The sequence below is a fragment of the Crotalus tigris genome, unplaced genomic scaffold (genome assembly GCF_016545835.1).
Source record: "Crotalus tigris isolate CLP2741 ecotype Arizona unplaced genomic scaffold, ASM1654583v1 scf7180000024370.6872682, whole genome shotgun sequence".
Classification (NCBI taxonomy): domain Eukaryota; kingdom Metazoa; phylum Chordata; class Lepidosauria; order Squamata; family Viperidae; genus Crotalus; species Crotalus tigris.
The window spans coordinates 3021722-3047491 of NW_024100540.1; the positions used below are offsets into that span (position 1 = coordinate 3021722).

General features: G+C 37.1%; 1 protein-coding gene across 2 annotated transcripts in view; it reads right to left on the reverse strand.

Moving 5' to 3' along the window:
• EVPL (envoplakin) overlaps positions 1-25770 on the reverse strand; it is a 44664-nt gene that overhangs the window by 3994 nt on the left and 14900 nt on the right. The window contains exons 3-21 of one of the 2 annotated variants that reach the window (XM_039328034.1): positions 23514-23668; positions 23231-23354; positions 20981-21106; positions 19449-19487; positions 18124-18285; positions 17234-17341; positions 13387-13482; positions 11896-12021; positions 10920-11066; positions 10091-10242; positions 7404-7501; positions 6744-6922; positions 5786-5964; positions 5464-5602; positions 4007-4200; positions 2811-2961; positions 2191-2274; positions 1987-2097; positions 1114-1206 (exon numbers count right to left, since the gene is read on the reverse strand). In XM_039328034.1, the coding sequence (XP_039183968.1) occupies positions 1114-1206; positions 1987-2097; positions 2191-2274; positions 2811-2961; positions 4007-4200; positions 5464-5602; positions 5786-5964; positions 6744-6922; positions 7404-7501; positions 10091-10242; positions 10920-11066; positions 11896-12021; positions 13387-13482; positions 17234-17341; positions 18124-18285; positions 19449-19487; positions 20981-21106; positions 23231-23354; positions 23514-23668 (2463 nt within the window). Of the gene's footprint in view, positions 1-1113; positions 1207-1986; positions 2098-2190; positions 2275-2810; positions 2962-4006; positions 4201-5463; positions 5603-5785; positions 5965-6743; positions 6926-7403; positions 7502-10090; positions 10243-10919; positions 11067-11895; positions 12022-13386; positions 13483-17233; positions 17342-18123; positions 18286-19448; positions 19488-20980; positions 21107-23230; positions 23355-23513; positions 23669-25770 lie in introns of both variants that reach the window. The other variant, XM_039328033.1, reaches the window with a different exon arrangement.

Below are 25770 nucleotides of genomic sequence, written 5' to 3' on the forward strand. Positions count from 1 at the left end.
AACTCACTAAACTCTTCTAGGAAACTTTAAAAAAAAAAAAACAACTACACGGAATCCTTCGGATTATTTACTGGATTCTGTATTTAGCAAAACATAACAGTATATCTAAGAATATATAGAGACATATACTTAAGTACTAAAAAACAAATGAATCTTGTTAAGATTATATCCTCTGATATAAAGCCTGCATCACGTATACATGACAGGGGTAAGGAAAAGGAGGCTGTTCTGTTCTTTTAGTAGGAAGCAAGCAAAATAAAACACTCTTAAGTATTAGGCTTCCAATCAGGGAAAAGGGAGCAGAAAAAAATCAGAGGAACAAAGATGTCTATTGTTTTTCCTACCTGTTTCTCATGGTAATAAGATAAAATGTGCAACTTTAGAAGTTTTAACATTCTTTTTCAGATTTATCTTAGGTAAATCATGTCTCAGCCCTTCTCCCCTTTCCTATAATACAGGGCTACCAGTACTGGCTTAATGACTGAAATTATTAATACAAAGCACTTTGAACTTTTAAGAAAAAGTACTGCCCAAATATTATTCACAGTTTTATTTCAGTGTTCTTGGGCAATGACAAAAATATGCCGTCAATGGTAAATACGAACTGTTATACCGAAGAACTACAAATGGGATGAAATCCTGAAGGTTGTGAATTTTATTTCATTGAAAAAAACCAGTCCTCAAAAATGTTTTGGCTTTTTATACTTAACTAAATGTAGAATTTGTTTCCATTTTTAAATTACTTTTTTAAAAGTGCAGTTTTGCTTTCTGAAGTTATTTGAAAGTAGAAACAATTTTCAAACTGGATCAAATATTAAAAAGCAAAGTTATGGTGAATGAGATATGGGATATTATTATTAATGTTGAAATTGTGATTAGGAATTCAAAGAAATAAAATATAAACATTGCTGTCTTTTTTTGGTAAAGTATATTAGGAAATTATAGTTCCTGTATCATTTCCATATAGAGAGGCAAAAGCAATTCGAAATAACAATCTTTTCCTGTTACCATCCTGAAGAAAAAAGAAACCAAGGAACTTTCTTTTCACTAGTTTATAAGAGATGCTCTAATATTTAAGCATTATCAATATCATCTCAAATGATTTTGGCATACCTTAGTCATAATTTTCTTGGCAAATTCCAGCCAGCAGATTTGTTGTTTGTTTTCAGCAGTAGTCTCTGCATAGAGCTTTGTCATATCATTTTCCTAAAGCCAATTAACAAAAAATATTATTCAGATATCGCATTACCTGTATCAAGATAACTAACACCCAGTAAAGTACAATATTTATTTCTAAATATTAATATTAGGCCACAGGGTTGAACAAACAGCTTTCTGTGGAGTTAGCAAAATGCTATTAAATGTGGAGAGAATGCTATTTAATCTGGAGAAAAATGCTATTTAATCAGGAGAGGAACTACTTATTTTGAAACATCAGAAAATGCAACCCTTTACATGTTTATTCAGAAATAAATTTCAACACGTTCAGAGGAATTTACTGCCAGGTAAGTATATGACAAACTATATTTAGGCTGCAACCAATCTTTCATGTCTTGGCCTTCCTGCTATTTATTGGGAATGTGTTAGATGTAGTTTATGTGAGTGTCAGAAAAATGTAGGTGCAGAGGATTTTTCAGCAAATACAACATTATTACCATGGAATTCTAACTCTCTAGCCACCAATTTTCCCTGATAAACTTTGCCTATTTAACTACACCAGTTTTGAATTCCTCCCTCATTAATTTATCAAACATTTTTCTTTTTTCAAATAGCATATTACAGAATTATTTCACTGAACTGTATATTTTAAACTGCCAGATATTAGATTGAATGTTCTAAATTGTTTATAGTTTTTCAAAATTGTTGTGACTTATAAGGCATTCGGCTTCTTTGATACTATGAAAACTGCTTCCTGAGCATGAAGTGGCAATTTAGGAAGAGCGTATTTTTTATACATAAATCCAGGCTCTGGGCTTAGTCATTTACCTGAGCCTGTATGCTCTCTTGGAGAGGAGTCACCCGGAGACGCTTGGCAGATGAAGCAGTCAAAGTAGGATCCAGAGACGATCGATATTTTCCTGCCTGAAGTTCATAATCCTGTTTTTTAAATAAATACCAACCAGTCATATAATTCGAGGATAGATGGGTTTGCTAATTGGAAATGGAAATGTTAGAACCATGCAAACATACATTGAGGACAGACTGCACGTTCCGGGACAAGTTGATCACTGAATTTTTGTCAGACTCTTTACTCTGGATTTCATCTGCCAGCCTCTGTAGAGAAGTAGAGACAGAGAGTTAGGATAAGTTAGATTATTGCTTAATTAGATTTTTGCCTATTTTTGAAGCACTAATTCTATGGTTATTGCTTTATAAGTAACATATATTATAATAGCCATGCTTTTGTGAATTTTTCAGACATGTACATTACAGTACAAGAGCTGTGGCGGTGCAGTGGTTAGAATGCAGTATTGCAGGCTAGCTCTGCCGATTGCCAGCAGTTCGATTCTGACCGGCTCAACGTTGACTCAGCCTTCCATCCTTCCACAGTGGGTAAAATATGATTATTGGGGGCCATATGCTGACTCTGTAAACTGCTTAGAGAGGGCTGTAAAGCACTGTGAAGTGGTATGTAAATCTAAGTGCTATTACTATTATCACTTACTGTTGCAGTCACTGAGTAAAGAGCAAGCATATATGAATGTTACACACAGGCATATCTCTCTCTTTCATCAATTCCTCCATGAAAGATGCCTCATGGGAATGTGCCTTCCATCCTTATATTTGAGCACAGGGCAATGTTCTCATACCTTCTGGGCCTCAAGCTTGTAGTTAATCTGGCTCAGTCCATCTGTGGTCTTGATCTTGTGCTTTGGAAGATTGTTGAGCCAGAATATCAAATTCTCATTGGCATTTTGGAACTGCTGGTAAACGAGGCTGGTATCCCAAAGTGTCTTCTCCCTGCACAGCAAGATGGCTGAGATTAAGTAGCAAACTTCTTTGGATGACTTCAAGAAAAGATCTTACAAAAATAAAGTCCAGAAATAGTCAGAAAAGTAAAGGTAGGAGACTCATCAACTCAGCCTTTACAATACACGGAGAAAGCAACAGAAATTTTGAGCTCTATTGTGGTTGTAAGTCGAGGACTGCCCGTAAAGCCAAAGCCTGGTGCTTCAACCGACCTTCTCCAATACATACAGTGATACATACCCAGGCTCCAACTTCACCATATGCCCAATGATTGTGGGAACTTCCAGCCCTTTACAGCTTTTGGGAAGGCTAAAATGGTTGGAACCTGGAGCCTAGAACCTGTAGGGAAAGGTGTCTTGAAGGTCAGAGACTACTATTCAAAAGTCATATTTCTTGGATCCACTAGATGGGAACATTTGAGGGAAAAGACCTGGATTGCACCCACCCTTTCCAACCTGATGAAACAGGCAGATTGGTGGTCCAGGTTTATAAGTGAATTTAGCAGCTATCCTCCCTTCCTTCTAATTGAGACATATGCTTCAGATAAATGTGCCTTATGCTTCTAAAATCTTCCTCTTTGAATTTATGAGAATAAGTTGCTATTGAATCTTTGCATTTCATCAGCAGTGATGCACAAGAGTTCAAGCCACAATGTATTTTTGTTCATCTATGAGAGGCTGGGTATTTGTTTCTATTGCTAAGATTTTGCTTCCAAAAGGAGGAAGCTGTAGAGCAATAAAACAGACAAATCCCTTCCTAACAGTGCACGGGTTACTGAAAAGATGGAAGAGACCAAAAACAAATGTGTTGAGTATTGCTAGCCATGCACATTTTTCTTTGGTTCCAGAAAGGGGGAAATAATTTGCTATAACTTATAGTATTTCCTTTTGCTGATTGAGGTCTTGGGGGAAAAGAAGATTCTGGGAAACATAATTCATATCTGATCTTTAGATATATTGTATCACAAAAGCTAATTATGAAATGATGACTATTCATACTAATCATTTCTACCACTAGAGTCAGCGGGGTTTCTCACCGTTGATCCAGCTGGTCAGCAACAATATGATACCGATCGTTAATAAGCTGGACCTCCTTTTTCTGCCTGGGCAAATCTGGACAGTATTCTTGAAAATTGTTCTGCACTGCACTGCAGCTATGTTCTGCATCCTTCAGGCTTCGGTTTAACTTGAGCAAGGAATTCTCCTGTTTCACTAAATCGCGTTTCAGTTTCTAAAAAGGAAAGAGATACACGTGTCATGGAGACTTACAAATGGCATAAATACATACTCATGCAACTGTTTACTAATCATATCATCTGATCTTCAAAAGTGTCATATCTGCTTTCCCTTTCAATCGGTTTATTAGAGGACAGAGAGCATAGACAAATAACTGGATTTTAAGAAAAGAAAGCAGCTGTAAATTCAGTTGTGGGGGGGAGAAACGGCATAGAAAATTGGCTAAGGCTAAAGGAAGAATTAAAAAATGAAATGCAGAAAGAGATAAGGAAGAGGCTCTGTGGGAGAAAATAATAATTTCCCTTGTTTTATAATTAGGATGCTGGAACTAAATGCTTCGCCTCAGGAATAACCTGTTTTTTTGAGCCAAGGACATATTTGGAATATTGAGAGCACATCATGCATGTTCTCATTAAATGACTGTCAAGTGGGGAGAGGGAGGAGAGTTTGTCTTTCGTAAATGATGGTAGTTATGCTGCTCATAAAACAGCCATTTATCGGAAGATGATTGGCAAAGCCTTTTCTTCCTTCTCCCATCTAGATGGGTTTCTGTTTGTGAAGGCAACTTATTTTTTTTTTCTGAACTGTAATGCACTTTGCAGCCAGAAATACCTTTGGGATTTTCCTGGGCCTCAAATATAAATAAAAAAAATGTTAGGACACAGTTCTTTGCAGTATCGCCATTTCCCAATTCTACTCTTTTTTATATATTATGCATGTAATTAAATGACTCTTTAAAAAAATTAAATGTATGAAGGAGACCAGTATACCATTTTAATCATTTATGAATGTATGTGATATACATCGTACAAAGGCACAATTTGAGAGCTAGGTGAGCTCTAAATATCCTTTAAACGTAAATACAGAATTTAAATTTTGAACATAACTAAAGGAGAAAATGATTAACAACAATGTTGGGCAATAATAACATTAACTGCAATTTATTCATTGATGAGTGGGCAGCCATATAAATTGAATAAGAACATTTCTATCCCATCTTTCCTCCAGGAGCTTAAGGTGGCATACCTAACATATTCTTTCATAATTTTATTGTATACCATCCAGAGTCCCTCTCTGTTGGAGGTGGATGGTTCAAAAATGTGAAAAACAAACAAGGAAGCAAACAAGTAAGTTTATCTTAATGGTTTGATCTTTAGTTGGGCTTTTAGTTGATCAACTCTAATTCTGTTAGTGTAAGAAGGTGAGATTGGATGGTTGGATGGACGAGCATCATCACATGACTTCAGACAACTCTTACCTGAAGTTCATTAGCACGATCTTGCAGTGCATTAGGTGAAGCTGGAATGGTACCATCATGAGATAATTTGGCCTCCAAAGTGCTGATGATCCTGTCCATGTTTTCTATCTGAGTTTCCAAGTTTATACTTGCTTTGGCTCTGAGGAGCGGGAGACAATTTCACTCTTAAGACTATTTTCTTCAGTAGCACAATAAAACAAAACATTCTTCCCCTTATATCTTCCAAATTGTAATACTCTAAAACGTACAGAAACTTTTTGCAGAAGGCTGCTTCTTTACCACTAAAGATTCTTGGCCAAAAGATACTATTGATGTTACTTACTTTTCATCATATAACCTGGAGAGTACTTTAACATCATTGTATTTATTCTTGATGTTGTTGAGCAACACAGGAATTTGAGAGGCAGAGGTACCAGCAGGCTTCTTTGAAAGATAGGTCTCACATGCTTTCTGTGCAGCTTCTTTCTCTGTTCCTATAATCTGAATTCTTCTGTTTGTTCCCTGATAAAATGAAGATTTTTTTTAAAAAAAAAAATCAGTTCAATTGAATGAAATGCAATGATTATATGTATGGCAAGGTGATGGAGTTGAAAGGATGATCTTCACCAGCTTTGTCTTATCTTATAATATCTATCCTGAATGCCTCCATATTTTGTTTTGTCTGAAACCTGGAACAATCAGTATATTCTGGATTTTGTTTTTCAAAATGATAGCTGATCCAAAATAGTCCAACAGTGCAGTAGTTTATTCCCAACTCAAAACAAAACAAAATGTATTCTATGTTTTGTGTGTCCTTCTAGTACTGGGTAATCTATGCTGATTTTTGTATTTCTTTTATACTTCTTTTGACTTTTCCAACTTCGTAGAAATAGGCTCCTGATTACATTCAAGAGAGTTTAAGGCAAATATTTCCTATAAAATAATATTTACAGATACTGATGAACAGGATAGCTAATAACACATTTGATTAAAGCATTTAAAAACTGAACAAGTCAGGAAAAGATCCCTTCTACAAAATAGTAGGGGAATTGATAGAATGTGAATCTAATCTTAATCAAACAACTAAAAATATTGGATTATAAGGCCTCTCTCTGTTCTTTATTACTCAATCGTGTCAGTGAGCATTAATTCTTGCTTGTTTTTACACCAGCAGCAAATGCACTTCTTTCTTTTTTGACATATGCAGTATATAAATATTTTAGCTTTGGGTAGTATCTAGCCAAATATGAGAGTATGAATTATCACAGACAAGTAAGCAGCTAAACTCCTTCGGCACTTGCCTCCTGTTGTTTGATCCGTTGAGTAACATCTTCTATAGGGTCACTGTGATTTAGTGGAGATCTTGTGCGGCTAAAAATGTCCATCTTAATTTGCCCCAAATCATTATCAATTTTATTCAGTTTATGGAGCAAATGGTCCGCTTCAGAGTCATCCTGGATTGCAGTGAAGGTTCTGATTGCTGCTAGAATGACAAATAACATCGGTATGGTCCAAATTAAATAAAATTTCCACATTAAGCAGAATTTCTCAATCACATATATATTCATCCATCAGAATAACTGCTGTGTCTAAACTCTTTCATGTTCACCTCAAGTTTAAGAAACAATCCTTCCACGGGAGGTCTGAAGTTCTGAATTTTTGCTCCAGTAGTGACTCTATAAGAAGCATATCATCACACAGTCTGGTCAGGTTGAAGACTTTCGGGCAACGCCTGAGTCTTATTTAGCATTCTTATTTATTTGTTTGTTTGTTTGTTTATCTGGAAAATTTATATTGCTAACCTACTCGTTCATGGTGACTCAATGCAGCTTACAGGAAATAAAAACATAACATAAAAGAAATAATAATAATAAATAATAATAAAATAATAACCCCAATAGACACTGTATTGTTACACAATGATATATTTCTAACAGAAACCAGTTAAAATACTGACATACCTTGATGGCTGGGTTTCACCGATTCCTTGTTGCTGCTTTTTAGGGTGGCCTGGATTGAAGCTCTCTTCTGCTTTACTGTGTTCAGTTCATCTTCTAGCCTAAGTGCAATAAAGAAGTCAAGAGTGTTCATAGCACAGAGAATTCCTACAGCACTTGTGTAGAGGAGATACTTGTCAGAAAAGCTACACAATCAGAAGTTCTACTTACAGATTAATTTAGAATAAATAGAATCTATTTTCATCCCGAGAATGAAGTACGTGGATTACATCCATAATTGGAAATGCTTACTATTTATGACACAGCCCTACTTATGCATTGATGAACCTTGTAAGAAATGCTTTTTTATAGATTCTTCTCATACTATTCCAAAAGCATTTATTAATAAACAATATTGTTGTTTGCTTTGCCGAATTACTGTACTTTCCGGCGTATAAGACGACTTTTGCAAGCTTTAAAATTGGCGCCAAAGATGGGGGTCGTCTTATACGCCGAGTCGTCTTATATGCCAGAAATAACGGTAGTTTCCGGCGTATAAGACAACTTTCTAGGCATGCGACTCGGCGCCGAAGACAGGGGTCGTCTTATATGCCAGGTCACCTTATACGCTGGAATATACGGTACACCAGTGCTTATCTTAATTCAAGCATAAAATGCACCACACTCTTATCATGTCATTGTGATATTACTTTTATTCAGTACAAGTAGTTCTTGATTTGCAACCACATTTGGGATTGGAACGTCCATCGCTAAGCAATGGGGTTGTTCAGTGAGTCATGCCCGATTTTATGACTTTTTTTGCTGTGGTCATTAAGCAAATCACCGCAGTAATTAAGAAAATCTGGATTCCCCCACTAAATTTGTTTCTTGCAACCCCTCTAGAAAAGTGGTCAATGGCGAATCACATGAACCTGTGTCTATTGCAACAGTCGTAAATACATGCCAGTTGCAAAGTGTCTGAATTTTGATCATGGGACCCTGAGGGTGTTGCAACAGTTGTAAATGCAAGGATTGGTCATAAATTACTTTTTTTTTCAAGTGTGTTGTAATCTTGAAAGGTCATTAAATGAATGATTGTAAGCTGAGAACTCCCTGTATTCTGGGGATTTTTCTTTTTCTTCTTTCTTTTTTGGCCACCTAGCTGCTTTTATTCTTCAGGGTGTTTTGGGGTGATTATGATTTCCATGTGAAATGTGGATTTACAGGCGGCTGTTACGTATAAGCTGGGTTGACAAGATCAGAAATGAGGAGGTGATAAGCCGCCTGGGAAAGACAAGGGAAATCATCAAAACAATTAAAAAATGAAAATTAGAATATTTCGGACATGTGATGCGACACCCAGAAAAATACGGCATACTCCCTTTAATCCTCCAGGGAAAGATTGAAGGCAAAGAAGAACATCGTGGCTTCAAAATCTAAGAGACTGGTTTGGACAAAACTCAGCAGCACTTTTTCGTGCAGCTGCTGATAAAAACAGGATCGCCAACATGATCACCAACGTCCGATAACAGATATGGCACAAGAAGAAGAAGAAGATGTGCTTTTGAGTAAAGTATATCAAATTCCCTGACATTACAGGGTTTATTGGTGGGATCGGTTTGAGGCACAGAGGACAGAGACTGCCAGATAACTTGCCTTGGTAGCCATGCATAATTGATTATTAATCCTTTGGCAGGATGGAGGGGTAGGGGAAGCAGAGATTGAGGTGTCTCCTCTTCCTTCTCTGTTTGCTAAATTGTGAACTTTCAGGATGATGGGACAGAAGTTTATCTGCCCACCTGATCTTAATCCTTTCAGTTTTACAATGCTTATATTTATTATCTAGGATTATATCTTTTTTTTTTTTTTTTTTGCCTTCTGACATGCCACCTTTAACACTAAACATGACATGAATAGTGGAAAAAGGAAACATATAAAGGCCACTTTGGTAGCACCCTTCACTTTCTCCCTTACCTTGTTTTTTTTTTTTCTCAGCCACTAATTGCTACTTGGATATTTTTATACTTGTGTGCTTAGAAAACGGGAAGGAGAAAAATACAGGTTGTTTTTTTAATTTAAAAAAAATTATACATGTGCGCAATGCCCAAGGTTATATTTCAGGGTGCATATTATTACACAGAGGCCATGAAACAGAATGCTACGATGGGAATATTCCAGCTCAGTTCCATCTCCAAGTTCTGTCTATGGAGATTCTCAGTCATCCAGGTCATAGTTATCCCAAAGATGCTTTTTCACGAGGCAGCTGGACTTTCTTGTTTTTTCTTTGCAGACGTTTCGCTTCTCATCCAAGAAGCTTCTTCAGCTCTGACCCCACCATCCAGTCAGAGCTGAAGAAACTTCTTGGATGAGAAGCGAAACGTCTGCAAAGAAAAACAAAGTCCAGCTGCCTCGTGAAAAAGCATCTTTGGAAACTCCAAGTTCTGTTGTTGTTTTTTAATCCCAATCTCCCATTCTATATCCAAGGTAAAATCCCAAATGCATTCAGCAGTATTTGGTTCTGTTGGATATCTTTTAATTTATTTATCTTTTTAATTAATGAGTGGATAGGAAAAAGATGCAGGAAAGAAGCTCCTTATATTGCTCATAAAAAGCATTGGAAGATCATTATCGTGAAAGATGGAATTATAACAATAACTGCAATACTAGCTATATGTTTTCAGGAAAAAAGAGCAAAGAAGCTTTGTACTAACCTATTAATTCTGTCTATGGCCTCTAAGTCTGGAGGCGGAATGGAGAAACAAACAGCAGGTGCTATCTTACTTTCTTTGGCATTCTGCACTACCCAATTTTCTTGGTTGCTGTTATTGTTCAAAGTATACTTTTCACCTCTTTCGAGCTGCACCTAGAATTATGGAGGTAGAAAAAAAGGGGGTTGGTTTCTGATGGATTTCAACTTTTACAGCAGTACAAATTCAACCTTTTTCAGATGCATTGTTCTCTTGATCACAGGAATGGGGGGGGGGAGCTCTTTTTATGTTCTTAGAAGACAAGTATTTTGTGCTCTCATGTCTGTTTGCTGTTGTAGCACACTATGTCTGTATTGTTATATTATGAGTTATTTCAGGGCCTAGATGTATCTATCTCAGTGCAAGAAATCAAAGTTCTAAGGTCTTCCAAATTTCTATCTTCTTCTACATAATAAACCTGAGATTAGTTCATTAATAATATTTAAGAGTTTGTTCTGCACAAAAAACCCACAACCCACCAGGAAATCTATAAGGTCGATTTTGTAACCATTGGTTAACTTTATATAAGTCTTCAGTGTATGGAAACTATAAAATGAATGACATTATTGTATTAGAGATAAATATTTGGCAGAGCAACAGGTCATTATGCTCTGATTTCACATGATACTGTATCCTTTTTAAAGTACTTCACAGCTCCTTTCCCTTCTGTTCTCGAGAAGCACCACCACCAGAGTGTTGTCAGCAAGAATCGAAAACCATAGTGAGATATGTATTAGCAAAGCAGAGTTGCAGATGGAACAATTTCTATCACCCATTATAAAATGTTTCATACATCACTCAAATCCCAATCACAAATGGCATCTATTATAATTGGTTGGGAACACTGGACTCTTCGCAGTTTTAAAGGACTAATCTCTTTACTCCTTCGTTTTAGTTCTGCAATGGTCTTTTCAGCTTCTTTCACAGTCTTCTCATCATCCTAAAAAAGAAAGAGAGCGGAGAATTAGAGCTGGTATGTATCTGAGAAAAAGTACGCAGCCAGTTATTTTTCTCCAATAATGGGAAAATACTTTACATTTTTTTTGAGAAAAAATGGCTACACTCATGAAAAATCCCTCCTATGAGGTTTAGCCATGGAATATAATTCAACAGCCATAGTTTATATATAAGGGGAAAAAAACCACTTTTATAAAGCAGGCCATTTATTCTGCAATTCTTGAGAGGGTTGGACTAGAAGACCTCTGAAGTCCCCTTCAGTCCTTTGAGTCTATGTTCTGTGAAGAGCTGCCTTACTGGCCACTGAATGTGGGTTGGGTTTGGTGAAACACCAGTTATATTATCTTTGATATATGTTGAAGTAATAAAAGGATTAATCCTTATGTTGAGAATATTATGGGTTAATTACTTAAAGCATATTCCCATATTCAAACGAATGCATGGGAGACACATACTATCCCTATTTCTGTCTTATATGTGGCTGTGAATATAGCAAGGCCCTATGGCAGTTTATATATAATTCTGCATCATGGTAGAGTGGTAAAAACTGGGCAAAGTGCTGTTCCATTTTGGGTTGCAAATCCAGCTGCAACCACTGAATAGGATATAATTTTTCTTGGTGCCACCTTTCCCTTCCTTTGGGTTTCTTTTGTTAATAATTCCTGGTCCTGCAGAGTTACACTTAACTGAGCTTAGATGAAACCATAAAAAATAAATGGGCTTGGTTGCCATAGTAGTTCAGCAAAACCATGTTCATTCCAGGTTATTAAGATGAGAGCTTGATATCTTTCAGTTCTCCCTTGGGTTCTCACCTCCAGATGGCACATTAAATCAGACACTATTCCCAGATTGTCTTTATTGAACTTGCTGTATTTGTTATCAAGATCATTGTTCAGTTTGTTTAATAAATGGTTCATCGCGTCAGCATCATCATGGAACTAAAGAGAGAAGAAAAAAAACCCACAAAAGAACAGATCAAGAAGTGCTCCTTTAACCATGAAGACTTGCAGGGACAGAGACATTTTGTCTCCTTATAACAAACCAATAACCTTCAGGATATCAGTCCCTATTGGAATTATTTAATTTTACTTACAATGCATAACTAGATGTCTGATATCTGTATCATTAAATCAGTACTAGCAATTCTAAGAATTCAATGTTGCATGCTTGTTATTTTGCATATGTGTTCGTTTTGGTTTTAAATGAGTTACTTCCCAATTCAATTGGAGTTTAGAATTTAAACTGAATTTGCCATTTGGGATGAATTGAGAAAAAAAAGGGAGAGTGAAGCATTTTGATTTTTATCTGGACATCTCAGTACCGTTCTTTGGCATGCTCTTCTGGAGAGGTTATCTGAGGTCGATTAGTTTAGATAACCATGGGAATATGATGGAAAATATACGTGACTTCAGGAAACCCTTCACAAAGTCTGCTGTGAGATCCAATGCAAAATGTTGCCATCATACAAAAAATGGCTTGGAACAGTAGTAACCACTGAGCAAACCTCAGTGGCTCTACTATGTAGCGTACTGCAGAGCTCTGTTCTAAGCCCTGTGACAGAATGACAGAAATAAGAAATAAAGCCGAGGTGGGGCAGCAGTTAGAGTGCAGTACTGCAGTACTTTAGCTGACTGTTTTCAGCAGGTCAGCGGTTCAAATCTCACCGGCTCAAGGTTGACTCAGCCTTCCATCCTTCCGGGGTAGGTAAAATGAGGACCCAGATTGTTGGGGGCAATGTAAATATATATATACATTGCTTACTGGTGTACACCGCTTAGAGAGTGCTTGCACTTAAAGCGGTATATAAGTCTCATAAATAAAATAAATAAATAAATAAATAAAGGATTAGAAATTATGACAATATTTGCAGATGATACAAAGAGAAAATAGCAAATGTAAAGTATTAATATTTATGAGGATCTTGACAAGCTTGAATAGTAAGTAGAAAACAAAAAAGGTGAATTTCAACACAAATACATGTAAGGCCCTTCTTTTGGGTAGAAACAATAGCATTATATGATGGAGGGTCTCATTGGGCAGTAACTCGTACAAAAATAATCTGGGGTATCTGGCTGGATCACCAGCTGAACATGAGTCAGCAGTGTGATGCAGCTGTTTAAAAAAGGAAAATCAAAAGAAGGATCATGTCAAGCTCAAGAGAGGTTATAATGTCCCTCTCTTCTGTATTAATCAGACCATACCTAGAATATTGTGTCCAGAAATGGACACTGGATTCTAGGAAAGATATTGACAAACTGAAAAACAAGCGTTTGATTTTCTTCTTTTGTATCGAGTCCATTTACCTTTCTATAATTCTCTATGCTCTTCAGATGGTGCTCCTGACAAATACACAAGTTGAGAAAATTTTGCCATTCATTCTTCAGGGCTTCCTGATGGGCCTGCAGTATAGACGATAGATAGATAGATAGATAGATAGATAGATAGATAGATAGATAGATAGATAGATAGATAGATAGAATTCTCATATCTGTTACTTTTTAATTTAATTTCTTCTCCAAAGACTGACACCAACAGATAACCATGGCTGATCAAATATAAAACAAATCTATCAAATTTTCTCTCAAATTTGGCTATATTCAAGGCCACATGCAAAATATCTATCTTGGAGCACACTTCATTTTGTTGTCTGCAAAGAATATACCCTCAGGTACCCTCAGGTATCTATATAAATATTTTCTTCTGGATGGATGGTGACAGGCCTAGACAATCAACAAAGCTTTGTTTGCTTTTACAGCCATTTCTTGGGGCATAGATTGCATAGCAGTCTAAGGAATGGCGTTTTCCAAGACTCTGTTTACACAATATACTTTCAAAAATTCTCATGAGGATTTCTGTTTTACTGGGATAGTTACAATGGGGTGAAATCTTTTTTCTTAAGCATAGTTTGTCCATTGAAGCACATATTGCTTATTTGGGACAATATTCAATCTAATGGTTAAGGCATCAGGCTAGAAACAGGAGACTGTGAGTTATAGTTCTGCTTTAGCCATGAAAGTCAACTGGGTGGTCTTGGGTCAGTAACTGTCTCTCAGACCAACTCACAGGGTTGTTATGGGGAAAATAGGAGGAGGAAGGTGTGTTGGATATGTTTGCTGCCTTGAGTTATTTGTTAAAAATTATGAAGATGGAACATAAATAAATTAATAAAAATAAAAGCAAGAGGAGCCTGTTGCAACAAATCTCAGTGCTCATCTGTAAATTACAGTGCAGAGACTTAGTTAACTTTTTCTGGGATTATTCTCTTCAAGTTATGATAAATTGTGATTAGTTTAATACCAATACTGTACCCATTCTGTTAATAATTATACCTCAGATTTTCACTACCAGAAAATACCGTACAAATACTATATTTGATGTGAATTTGTATTAATTTGTACACTTGGAAAAATATGAATAAAGAGGATAATTTAAACATTATTATTCCTGACTTGTTCAATAGTACTGTGCCATTAATAAACTGCCATTAACTTATTTCTACATCACACAGTATGTTCTTTCATTTTCATCAATAGTAGCTACATTAATTGTACAGCAGACCTACAATCCACAGATATTCAGGGAGAGTATGTTACATCACATTACCTGATTTACAGTATATCCTGGTGGCTGCTAGCAATAAATAGATAGCAATAGCACTTAGATTTATAGTATATACTGTTCATAGTGCTTTATAGCACTCTCTAAGCGATTTACAGAGTCAGCATATTGCCCTCAACAATCTGGACCCTCATTTTACCAACCTCAGAAGAATGGAAGGGTGAGTCAACCTTGAGTTGGTCAAGATTGAACTGCTGGCAGATGGCAGAATTAACCTGCAATACTGCATTCTAACCATTGTGCCACCACAGCTCATAGATAGATATGAATGCATACTAACTTAGATTTGAGGCAAACTCAGAGCTTATTATTTAACTAAGTTAGAATGTTGTTATTTGGTCATTTTGATTGCTTATCTAGCCTTTCTAATTTTCTGGAAATCTTTTGAAAAGGATGGGGATCATACTGTTTCAATCTAGAAATTCATTGAGACATTCAATGTCTAAAAGCAACATTTATGGTTAAACATTTCTTAAATTCCTTACCGTATATTCCGGCGTATAAGACGACTTTTGAGAGCGATGAAACAGCCTCCGAACTCGGGGGTCGTCTTATACGCCGAGTCATCTTATATGCCGGAAATAAGGTAGTTTCTGGCGTATAAGATGACTTTCTAGGCATGCGACTTGGCGTCGATCGTCTTATATGCTGGAAATAACATAGTTTCTGACGTATAAGACGATCGACGCCGAGTCGCATGCCTAGAAAGTCGTCTTATATGCTGGAAATACCGGTAGTTTCCGGTGTATAAGACGACTTTCTAGGCATGTGACTCGGCGTCGATCATCTTGCGACTCAGCGTCGAGCGTCTTGTGACCCGGCATCGAACACGGGGATCGTCTTATACGCCGGGTCGCCCTATACGCCAGAATATACGGTAATTTAGTTCTAGAGAGAAGTTTTATGCTTGCTTACCCTTTTCTGTATGAACATTTAAAACATACCTAAGTCCTGTCTAATATTCCAAAACGCCTCTCCACCTTTAACAGGTGTTTGTGGAAGCTCTATAGTTAGCTGCACAATCCTTGGTAAGTCAGCTTTAGAGACAATTGCAGATAATGTTTGGACACCCCTGGTCAAATTATGTGTTTCAGTTCCTAAATGAAAGAAAGCTGAAACCACCCCTATATGGAATTAAATCAGTATTTTATAACATGGCAGGTGTTACAAACATTTCCTTTAGCCAGCTATCCTTCTTTCTTCTCCAAATTTCCTCGTAACCTATATTTTCTAGCTCAGAAATATTTTAGTTCTTCTTGCATGTTCTAATCCAGCGGTTCTCAACCTATGGGTCGCGACCCCATTTGGGGTCGATCGACCATTTTTCGGGGGTCGCCAAAGGTGGCGATCCGCCATTTTCCGCGGCGCCGTGCACATGTGCCGCGCTCGGGGGTGTCGCCGTGCATGCGCGCCGCGCACGGGGTGCCGCCGCGCACGGGGGTGCCGCTGCGCATGCGCGTTGCGCATGGGGGGCGTTGCATATGCGCGTCGCACATGGGGGCGCTGCGCATGCGCACCGCACATGGGGGTGCCGCCCCCATGCGCGTGGCTCCGCGCATGCGCAGAACGTTTGTGTGACGGGGGTCGCCGTCACACAAACGTTGAGAAGCACTGTTCTAATCTATATCTTTGATATCTCTCCATAGTTTTTCAATGCTATTCAAAGCTGGAGATAGAAGAGGCTACTCCAAAATCCTTTATCTTCCTTTCTGCAAATAGTTTGATTTGGAAGATTGTTTCAGATCATTGTCTTGCTGAAATACCTAAATACCTCTTTTCAGCTTCAGTTTCTATACTGATTGTACAGAGTCAATGGGAGAAATTCCCTCTCTTCCAGACAAATGGATTCTAGACTATTAGTTTAAAAAAAGTTATTCAGCCACTCAATTTCTCTGAAAAGAATAATGGTGGAATTAGTAACGAAAAAGACAAGAGGTTTAAAAAAAGGATGAAAAATGTATTTGGACATCTCATAGAAAACCCTTAATTATACCCTTATTCAGAAGCATCTTTTTCTCTGTTGCCTGGCAGCATCCACTCCCTCAGGGCAAAGTGAGGGAGAAAAGAGAAAAGTCCATATGATTTGGCTCTGTTGAGAGGCCAGTCATTTGTGTCTCCTCTTTGCCTTTGATCTTTTCCCAAATTAGTTGCTCATTAGAAGATGTTTGTAATTAAGAACAGGTGGCAGCATTTGTTTTCCTTTTGCTATTAATTTTTTGGTCCCAATCTAATTTTCTTAATCTGAAGACAGGAATTTACTCTTCTTCTCCTTCTCCTTCTCCTTCTCCTTCTCCTTCTCCTTCTCCTTCTCCTTCTCCTTCTCCTTCTCCTTCTCCTTCTCCTTCTCCTTCTCCTTCTTCTTCTTCTTCTTCTTCTTCTTCTTCTTCTTCTTCCTCTTCCTCTTCCTCCTCTTCCTCTTCCTCTTCCTCTTCTTCTTCTTCTTTAAAAAGCTTTGTTAGGGCAAATATTCTTCAGAGAATCAAATTAATGAAAAGAATCTGGTCATTTAGCTTTCAGAATTATGATATTTACCTGGATTGGGGTCACTGCTGGATGCTTCAGTTCAATCATCCGTTCTCCATCATCCTGAAGCATATTCACATACTCTTCCTGGTTAAGAAGCTCATTGTTTCTGAACTCCTGCAGAGAAGGAAGGAAGAGTGAATACAATATAAATGGCCACAATGAATGAGTTGAATGATACAAATGATACACATGAAACAAATGGACTACTGGGGACAGACAATTTACCTCTTTGGAAGACATCCAGCCCTGCCAGGAGAGTAGCAGGTTATCTATGAAATTCAAGTAAAGGTGGTCTTCATGATGGTAGTTTCCATTGCTAAGCAATGTGGTTATAAAGCATGCTGTCACATGACCACACTGCTTAGAGATGGTAGGTCTGATGGTTCCTGGTTACTGCTGTTAAGTGAATCATCACAGTTTTCACATCACTATGACTTCTAACTTCCTGCCAGATTCTCCATTGACTTTCCTTGTAGGAAAGTGGCACGGAACACTGCAAATCACAAACATGTGACTGATGAGGGTGCAACTGTCAGAAATCTGGGCCAGCTGCTGAGCACCTGGATTGCAATCATGTGACTGGAAGCACTGCAATAGTTGGAGCTTCAAGGATTAGTCGTAAGTACCACTTATTTGGTGCCATCACAAATTTGGTCATTAAAAGAATGGATGTTAACTGAGGCCCCCCTCTACATTTAACAATGTGTAAGTTTTGTTGAAATCAGTATGGCTGGAGGAAAATGTTGCCTACAAAAGCGTACATAGTTTATCTGCAGGGATGTGCCATGGGCACATCTGAAATTGATGTTGCAGGAGTGTCATGTTTCCTAACAGATTTCATGGACTAAGAATTCCCACATCTAGAAATAGAGTTTGATATCTAACTTCTCATTTACCTCATAGTCACGCCGGACTGACTGGGGATCAATCATTTGATCACTCCAGTCCTGCTTCAAGATCTTTTGCTGTTGTTCTGAGAGATACGCCAGCTCTTTCATGCAGCCTTGGAGGTGGGTATAGAGGCTATTCAAGCTCTGGCCTCGCCAGATAGAGGCTTTCTGTCAGATTGAGGGGGGAAAAATATTGTCATTTCATTTAACTGTTGTCCAGTTGTCACCAAAAGGATATTGTAAAGACAAGTCCTAGCATTTGCAAGCATTATAGCCCTTGGTATTATGGTCTGAGGTTTTCATGAATGGTAGTCCAATAAGATTGGAGGACGCCACGTTGGGAAAGTAGTTTTTTATTATTCCCATCTAATTTAATATCAGAACATCCTTATTGAGAGTGCTAGAACAGCTGCCATTGAATTTTTAGTATTTAATTAGATTTCTATCCTGATTTTTATTCAGAAACTCAAAATGGCAGACATAATATTTCTTCCTCCCATTTTCCCCACAACCACCTGCTTCTATGGCTGAGGGTGGACTAGAACTTGAGTCTCCCTATTCCTTGTCCAACATTGTGCCCACACTGCACCATGCTGGCTCTTAGCTTTGGAAATGCTATCTAAGATAACCTCCAGGCCATTACAAGAATTCTCTTGGGATCTCCTATGCTAACAGTCCAATAATTCTCTCCTACATCATGATCCTCTGTAGAAGATGGCTGCTTGGTGAGGGCAGGAGAATAAGATAGGCCTGTTTTCAATAAGTCATGTCTTTATGGATGCAACTTCAAAACTTTGTGTCGGATGTGTAGGACAGGAAAACACTCAACAGTGTTGGTGCTTGTATTTATTTTTTTGTTCTTGTAAAGAACTATCAAATCAGAAGTAGGCAATACTGTATGATGCAAACACCAATATACTTTCAGGTACCTCTGTTAGTATCCACCATATTCTCTCTCCTATCCCAATTTTACAAAATTAAACAAGAAGCTGGAAACAGCAAAGCACAATCCCAGCCTCTAACATCACATTTGTTTGCAGGAAATTCTTTGGATTAAGGTCCCAATGAAATAGAAGAGGGCACCTATGAGTTTAGTTCATATCCCATTAAATGGAGGTATTGTAAATAATCATAACCACTGTGGCAGCCATTTTGTATATGTGTCTATCATGGCACTCATTTGGGGAAGGTGTCCATCATATTCTCTCAAAACCAAATGACTCCTGTCTTTACTAGCCAGATTTTCCAATCACAGCTTACATGAATCTGATATAGCAGATTAATAATAATTTTAAAAAGTTATAGCCTATAATAGTAAATAAAATTCTTACCAGCAAGTCCTTGTATTGAGTCTTCAAATCTCCAGCTTCCTGTTTGGAGAGAGTGAGAGCAATTTTATTCTTAAAAGGGACAATACTAACGGTTTACATAATGTGTTAAAAAGATATACCATCTTGCTTTATCATACTGTGAAATTAATTTTTGTACTATAATATTTAGATTTAGTATGACCTTTTCATTAAAAAAAACCATTTCCATGAGCAAACTGATCCCTTTATAATGTAGTCAATATTTTAGTCAATATTTACCATTTAAATATTGAAGGAATTGAACTGTTAACTAAAAAAATCAAATTTGCATTTGACTGTCAGTGAGTACTATGAATAGATATTTCATTTGTTAAAAGCTAGTTATAACTCTTTCTGTAAACTGTTATTGTCTGACAATTCACTGACAGCAGAAGTGCAAGTATTGTTAAAGGGCCTATAATTGCAATAAGATTACAGAGATTTTTTTATGTGAACATTCATCACAGTAATGGAACATTTTAGTACATCCAGTACTGTGAGTCTATCATAGTATGCTAAGTGACATTTAACAAACCTTTTCAGCTAAGTTCTGCAAATTGTATTTATTTATTTTGTTAAACATTTTATATGGCTGCCCAACTTGCACACAAATGACTCCTGGAAGCTTACAACATTAAATCATTAATTGTTTGAAAATTCCCTATTTTTCTTATCTTGCAACTTCAGAATGTATTGCTGGATAAGAAGAAAAATTAGTCATTTCCATTTAAATGCTGATGGTTTGAATTTCAACTTAGTTTCAAAGAGCCAAAGATGAAGACTTTTAAACCTGTAGACTACAACATCTGAAGGGCATCAGATTGTCTGCCTCTTTTGTCTTCACAAATGCAATACTCTCATATGTGTTGGATTACAGTTCAACATGTCCCTACTGAGCTTCGGACAATTACTGGGTTAGCTAGTGGTAATGGGACTTGTGGTCCATTATGGCTTTATTTCGTGTGGTTTTTTTCACCATCGCTGTTAATACACCCAGATTATGCAAAATAAAAATGCTCACAATAAATACAGTCATATTACTGGGCTACAATAACCATATCTCTGCATACAGAATCAAGTTCCAAGTCTGTTGCCTTAGACTTCTCATGTTTTCATATATTTTTCTTCTCAAGTGTAGTTCTGCCTCCTAGAGTACAATAATATAGTATTATAATATTCACTTTCTGAAGTTTACTTTTCAAGAGAAATACTGTATTTAACCTTAAAGGTTAGCAAATTAAGACTTGTGAGTTTCACGAGAACAGGAACTTCACCTCTTCATAAAAACTATCAATTCTAGAATACTGAAATTCACTGGGAGTTAAGAATTTGGTTTGTTTAAACAGGTCTTATAAACATGTAATGGTTCATTTTTCAAGGTGTGTGAATTCCAAGTTGGATATTGCTTAAAATGATCACATTAATTATTCCTCACTCTCCAACCACACAGCATTGGGAAGACGTGTACTATAATTCATCTCTACAGTGAAAAGATTGACTATATGCCACCTTACCAGACTGTGAAGATTTTTGATTTGGAGACCATATGCTTCTATCTCCTTTTGAAGAATGTTGTGTTCTGCAATTTGTTTTTCCAGCTCAGGCATTGTAGGTCCATATTTCCCTCCACTGACTTGTTTCTGCAACAAACCCACCAGCAAGTCATCACGCTGTATATATCTAGAGTTATCCAATTGCAAGAAAAAAAACTATCTCATTTCTTTGATCTCTTGTCCAAATGATTGCCATGTTGTTCCTAATACTTGTGACTGCTGCTAGCACTCAAGCCAAATTATCCTAAAATGTTAGAGAGTGGAAGTCACTTAAAACCAGAAAAAGATGCAGGAAAAATGGTTATGGGAAGAAGTGAGACAGGCAAAGACTGACGGGACCATTTTGAAAGGTTTTGTAGTTGTCTCACCAAAAAGCTCCTCTTATTGATAAACCTGTACCTTGCAGAACTGGCCCATTTGATACAATGGTATTATATTTCTGTGAAAACACAGGCAGAAAAACATTCTAAGAAAGACATGAGTGTTGAAGAAAATCTGGTATCTTAAAAGCTTACACAAATAAAGTTGTTGAATATGTTTATATCCAAGGCAACAACAATATGAGGCAAACCCTCCTGGCCTTAATATAGCTGTGTTGATAACCTACTAACATAGTAATACAAATGGGAGATGATGTTGTATGGAGCTCTATAAAACTGTACATTTGAAGAAAGGTATCTGCAGAATAAAAACTAGAAATATTCAGGCCATTAGAAAAGAGAACCATCGATATGCATTTTATTCCTTTTTAGAGTACCTAGGAAAGGAACATCATGAAAGCAAGTTTGACTTTCTGTTGCACTGGGAAGAAGGGAAGGAAAGGGAATTTGTAGCAACACATTATTTCTGTGCTCACTTATGAGTCACCAAAGGAGAATTCCACCCCTCTCCCAATCATTGTGTTAAGTTCTGTGTATAAAAGTAATTCATGATTAATACAAAAGTTGATTGGCACTCTTGGGGACAGTACCATCCCTTACATTTTTAAATCTTTTAACAAGACATAAACCAAATAGCTCTTCAAAAAGCTGTTTCCAATTAAAGATTAACAATTTAATTTTATCTTAAATTTAGGTACCCCGATCTCACTCTCAGAGTGACTGTTCTAGGCCAGAGGTCCCCAACCTTTTGGGCATCAAGGACTAATTCTGTGGAGAGAGCTTTTTCTGGGGACTGGAGGGGGCGTGGTTTTGTGTGCGACCAGCATCCTGCAGATGGGGCTTTGCTTGTTTGTGTGGACCAGTTGCTGGCATGCCGCAGCCCAGTACTGGTCCAAGGACCGGGGGTTGGGGACCCCTGTTCTAGGCCACCGTAAGCAATGCCTTTATGAAGTGAGAAGATGGAAGGGCATTTTAGTGCTTATGGTTAAAGCACTTTGAGCACTTACTTTCTTTCTCTGGGTTTGAGATGTTTCTCTGGGTTTCAGGCAATATTACTCAATAGTTACTAGATTTTATGATACTGAGGTTTTGCTATAGGAAAGTAATTAAAAACAAGGATATTCTTACTGCACTTTTAAAAACTTTGTTTGCTGAGAAATTGCATTGAACAACAATACACAATCTCTATTTCTGCAATTTATTCAGTGATGGTGAGACATGGGGGCTGAAATATAATTGCTAGGTTGCATTACCAGTCAAATTGCATGTTCTTGATAATATTTCCTCACTGCCTGATCTGGCATGAATTATTAAACCAGGGTTATTTTTATTTTGCTTAGTAATAGTTTTTCAATATTTGAGAACAACTTGTTTTACCCATTGAGCTAAACTATAGTGTGCATAACTGTGGTTCATTCATAAGCTACAGATGGCTATGTTTATATAACATAGTAAGTTAAGGTCAAACAAACCACCATAATGTGTAAACCTGGCCAATATGACTTGATCTACCTTAAAGATTTGTCTGTGACAAAGCAAACTTCCTGGTTTAATCTTGTATTTGGATAAAAGGTTATTGAAAAACTATTGTATTTCTAGGGCAAATCAGTGCCATTGTCAAAGGCATGTATGCCCTGATAAGCACTGGTTGAGGTCATTTTTTTTATTATGCCAGTATCATGAACTACAATCTTTGCCTTGCAAGGATAAAAAGGTTTTGTTCTTCTGCTGTGATCTCCAAGTAAAGCTGGAATTCAACTTTATTAATTTTGTTAATCAAGAAATGGACTTGATCAAATGAAAGGCCACATACCCAAGCAACAACTATTACCTGTTTTTGTTCTACAATTTTTGCCCAGTCCACTTTGGAACCAACTTCAGAAAGTGTAAATTTTTCATAGAGCTCTCGATATTCTGCACATTGGTGTGTCATTCGGATATGGAGCTGCTTGATACTTGGAAGGAGAGAAGAAAGGGAATTTCTTCATTAGAAAATGGGTTTCTTCAAGGAAAAATTGTCCAAATTTGATCTGAAGCTTGTCATGTAAGTGTGTCTCCATGCATTTACTAAATATTTCTCAAGAGAGCTGCATGGAATATAGATCACTACTTACTCTTTCTCAATTTCAAAGGCTTGAGGGTGTTTCAAATGCTTGACTTTGTCTACATCTAGGAAAAGGTCTTTCAAAAGTGTCTCTGCCTCTTTCAGGTTTTTGCCATTTATCTGCTGGAACTCCAAAGGCTTGTTCTGCTGGTAATTAATAGAATCCTACAACAAGAAAAGTGTAATGTGCATAAGCCTCATTCCCAGAAGAGAGAAAGTTGTGGTTGTACATCTAGAAGGCAGATATTTTAGGCTGTATTCTGAGCATGTAATTCTTGATTCTGATATTAATTCCACAAATGCAGGTAAATAAGTTTTATCTTATAGTTTATCGTGTCAACTTTTATCAGATAGTATGCAATTAATTTACAGAATTCATCACATTGAATAAATGTCTTAGATTAAGGGAAAAAGAGCTTTGGCTGAACACTGAACTAGATATTTCTTGTTTTGATTTGGCAAGCCATGTTTCATATATTCTGAGTTCCCTGATAATACCCAGAAAGTACCTAGGACTACTCTTGCGTGTATTTTCCTATTGCTTGGTTATCCCCTATGAAACACGGAGAGAGAGGTTCAAGTAAAACTAGATTAGCAACTGAGATATACACTATACCAAGTAAACCTTCATTATGAAACATGGAACGTCTGTCCCCACACTCTTTAGATAAAAATAAAAATTATTTTCATGAGTTAGTCATAGTCTTTTTTGTTCCAAACTCAGAGTTGTTATACATTCAAACATACCCACCACTATATCCCTTTTCAGATAGCAGCATTATATAAAATGCAAAAAGGCAGCATGAAGTAATCAGCAAAAGAAATTAAGGGCAGGAAATAAGAGAGAAGGAAAGGAAAAGTAATTCTAATTTTCTCCAACAGCCATAATTATAGTTCTCTGTCCTTGCAAAACATTCTTGCTTCCCTTAAGTCCATATCCTGATTCAAATACTGACTTTACTCATTCAATATGTCAGCTCTCCTTGATGCTTTCTGAGCTTGGTTGTTTGCTTTCAGATGTTTCATTACCTGACTAGGTAACATCATCAGTGCTAGTGAGTGTGAGCACTCATTTTAGTTTCACTTTCTAACATCCCACTAGCATTGACAAATATAAATAAAATAAAATAAAAATAGAAAATTTTAAAATCAGGTTAAAAGAAATCAAAGAAGTATTTCTTTTAACCTTTCCAGTGTTTCTTCCCAAATTAATTATTTTTATGTTTAATTCTGTTCACTCTGCCAAAGGCTGTCAGGTGTGAAGATCAGGTCTGCGAAAGATCAGGTCCTCACATGAAGGTTCAATTAATGTGATTTATTGCTAAAGCCTATACACAGGAATCTTCTCAACTAACAGCACCTGCCTGGAGTTAGATAAGGGTCAATGGCACTCAAGTGTTGGACTAAGCTTGTTTGTGGCTACATAAAGATTCTAGGCTGATCCCCCTTTTCACTCTGCCCTCAAACTCTACCAGTCCTTCTACAAAGGTTGTTCTTTGGTCCTTTTCACATACCACCAGAACACTTCCATCAAAATTGCTTTGCATTTTCTTCCCTCTTTTAATTGTAACTGTTCCCTACCCTTTGATATATATTTTGAACTCTCTTTTGCTCTATATGCATAATGTCATGGTTCCGACAGATGAAACCCTTCAAAAGAACTTCGAGGTATTGTTTACTTAAATAATCTTTTATTCGAGAAACAAAGTATTGGCACTACATAATTGAACCCAAAAACTAAATTCCCCTCCCCTGGATACAAAGTAACAAAGTATAATTCCCTCCTCCAATAAACAGTCATAAATCACATCCCCCAATTAGCTTGAAGCACGGGCTTTTTTCCCAGCTCTCCAGACCGCCAAAACACTATCAGCTCTGGGCCCAATGTCCTTGGGTTCCCACGGCTGAGTTTTTATTGTTATGACTAGCTGAACTTTCATCCCTATTCCCCCTCCCAGCATTGACTAATTCTAAAATCATAGAGAAAATGGCTGCATCTGTTGTCAATGCAAGAACATTCGATGTTAGCAGCGTTGACACATACACAAATAGGCATATAGCCCCCCTCCCAGGTATACAAAAGTCAGGCCCCATGGTCTAAATGTAGGACACTGTAGAAACATATGTTTTAAAGAAGCGTTATCCTTGTTACATCTCCAACAAAGTGGTTTTTTTTACTGTTCTTTTCTATATAAACATAATGGAGTCCAATACATTCTAAATATTATTTTGTGTTGCATAATGTGTAATTTGAGGTCCATTGACAT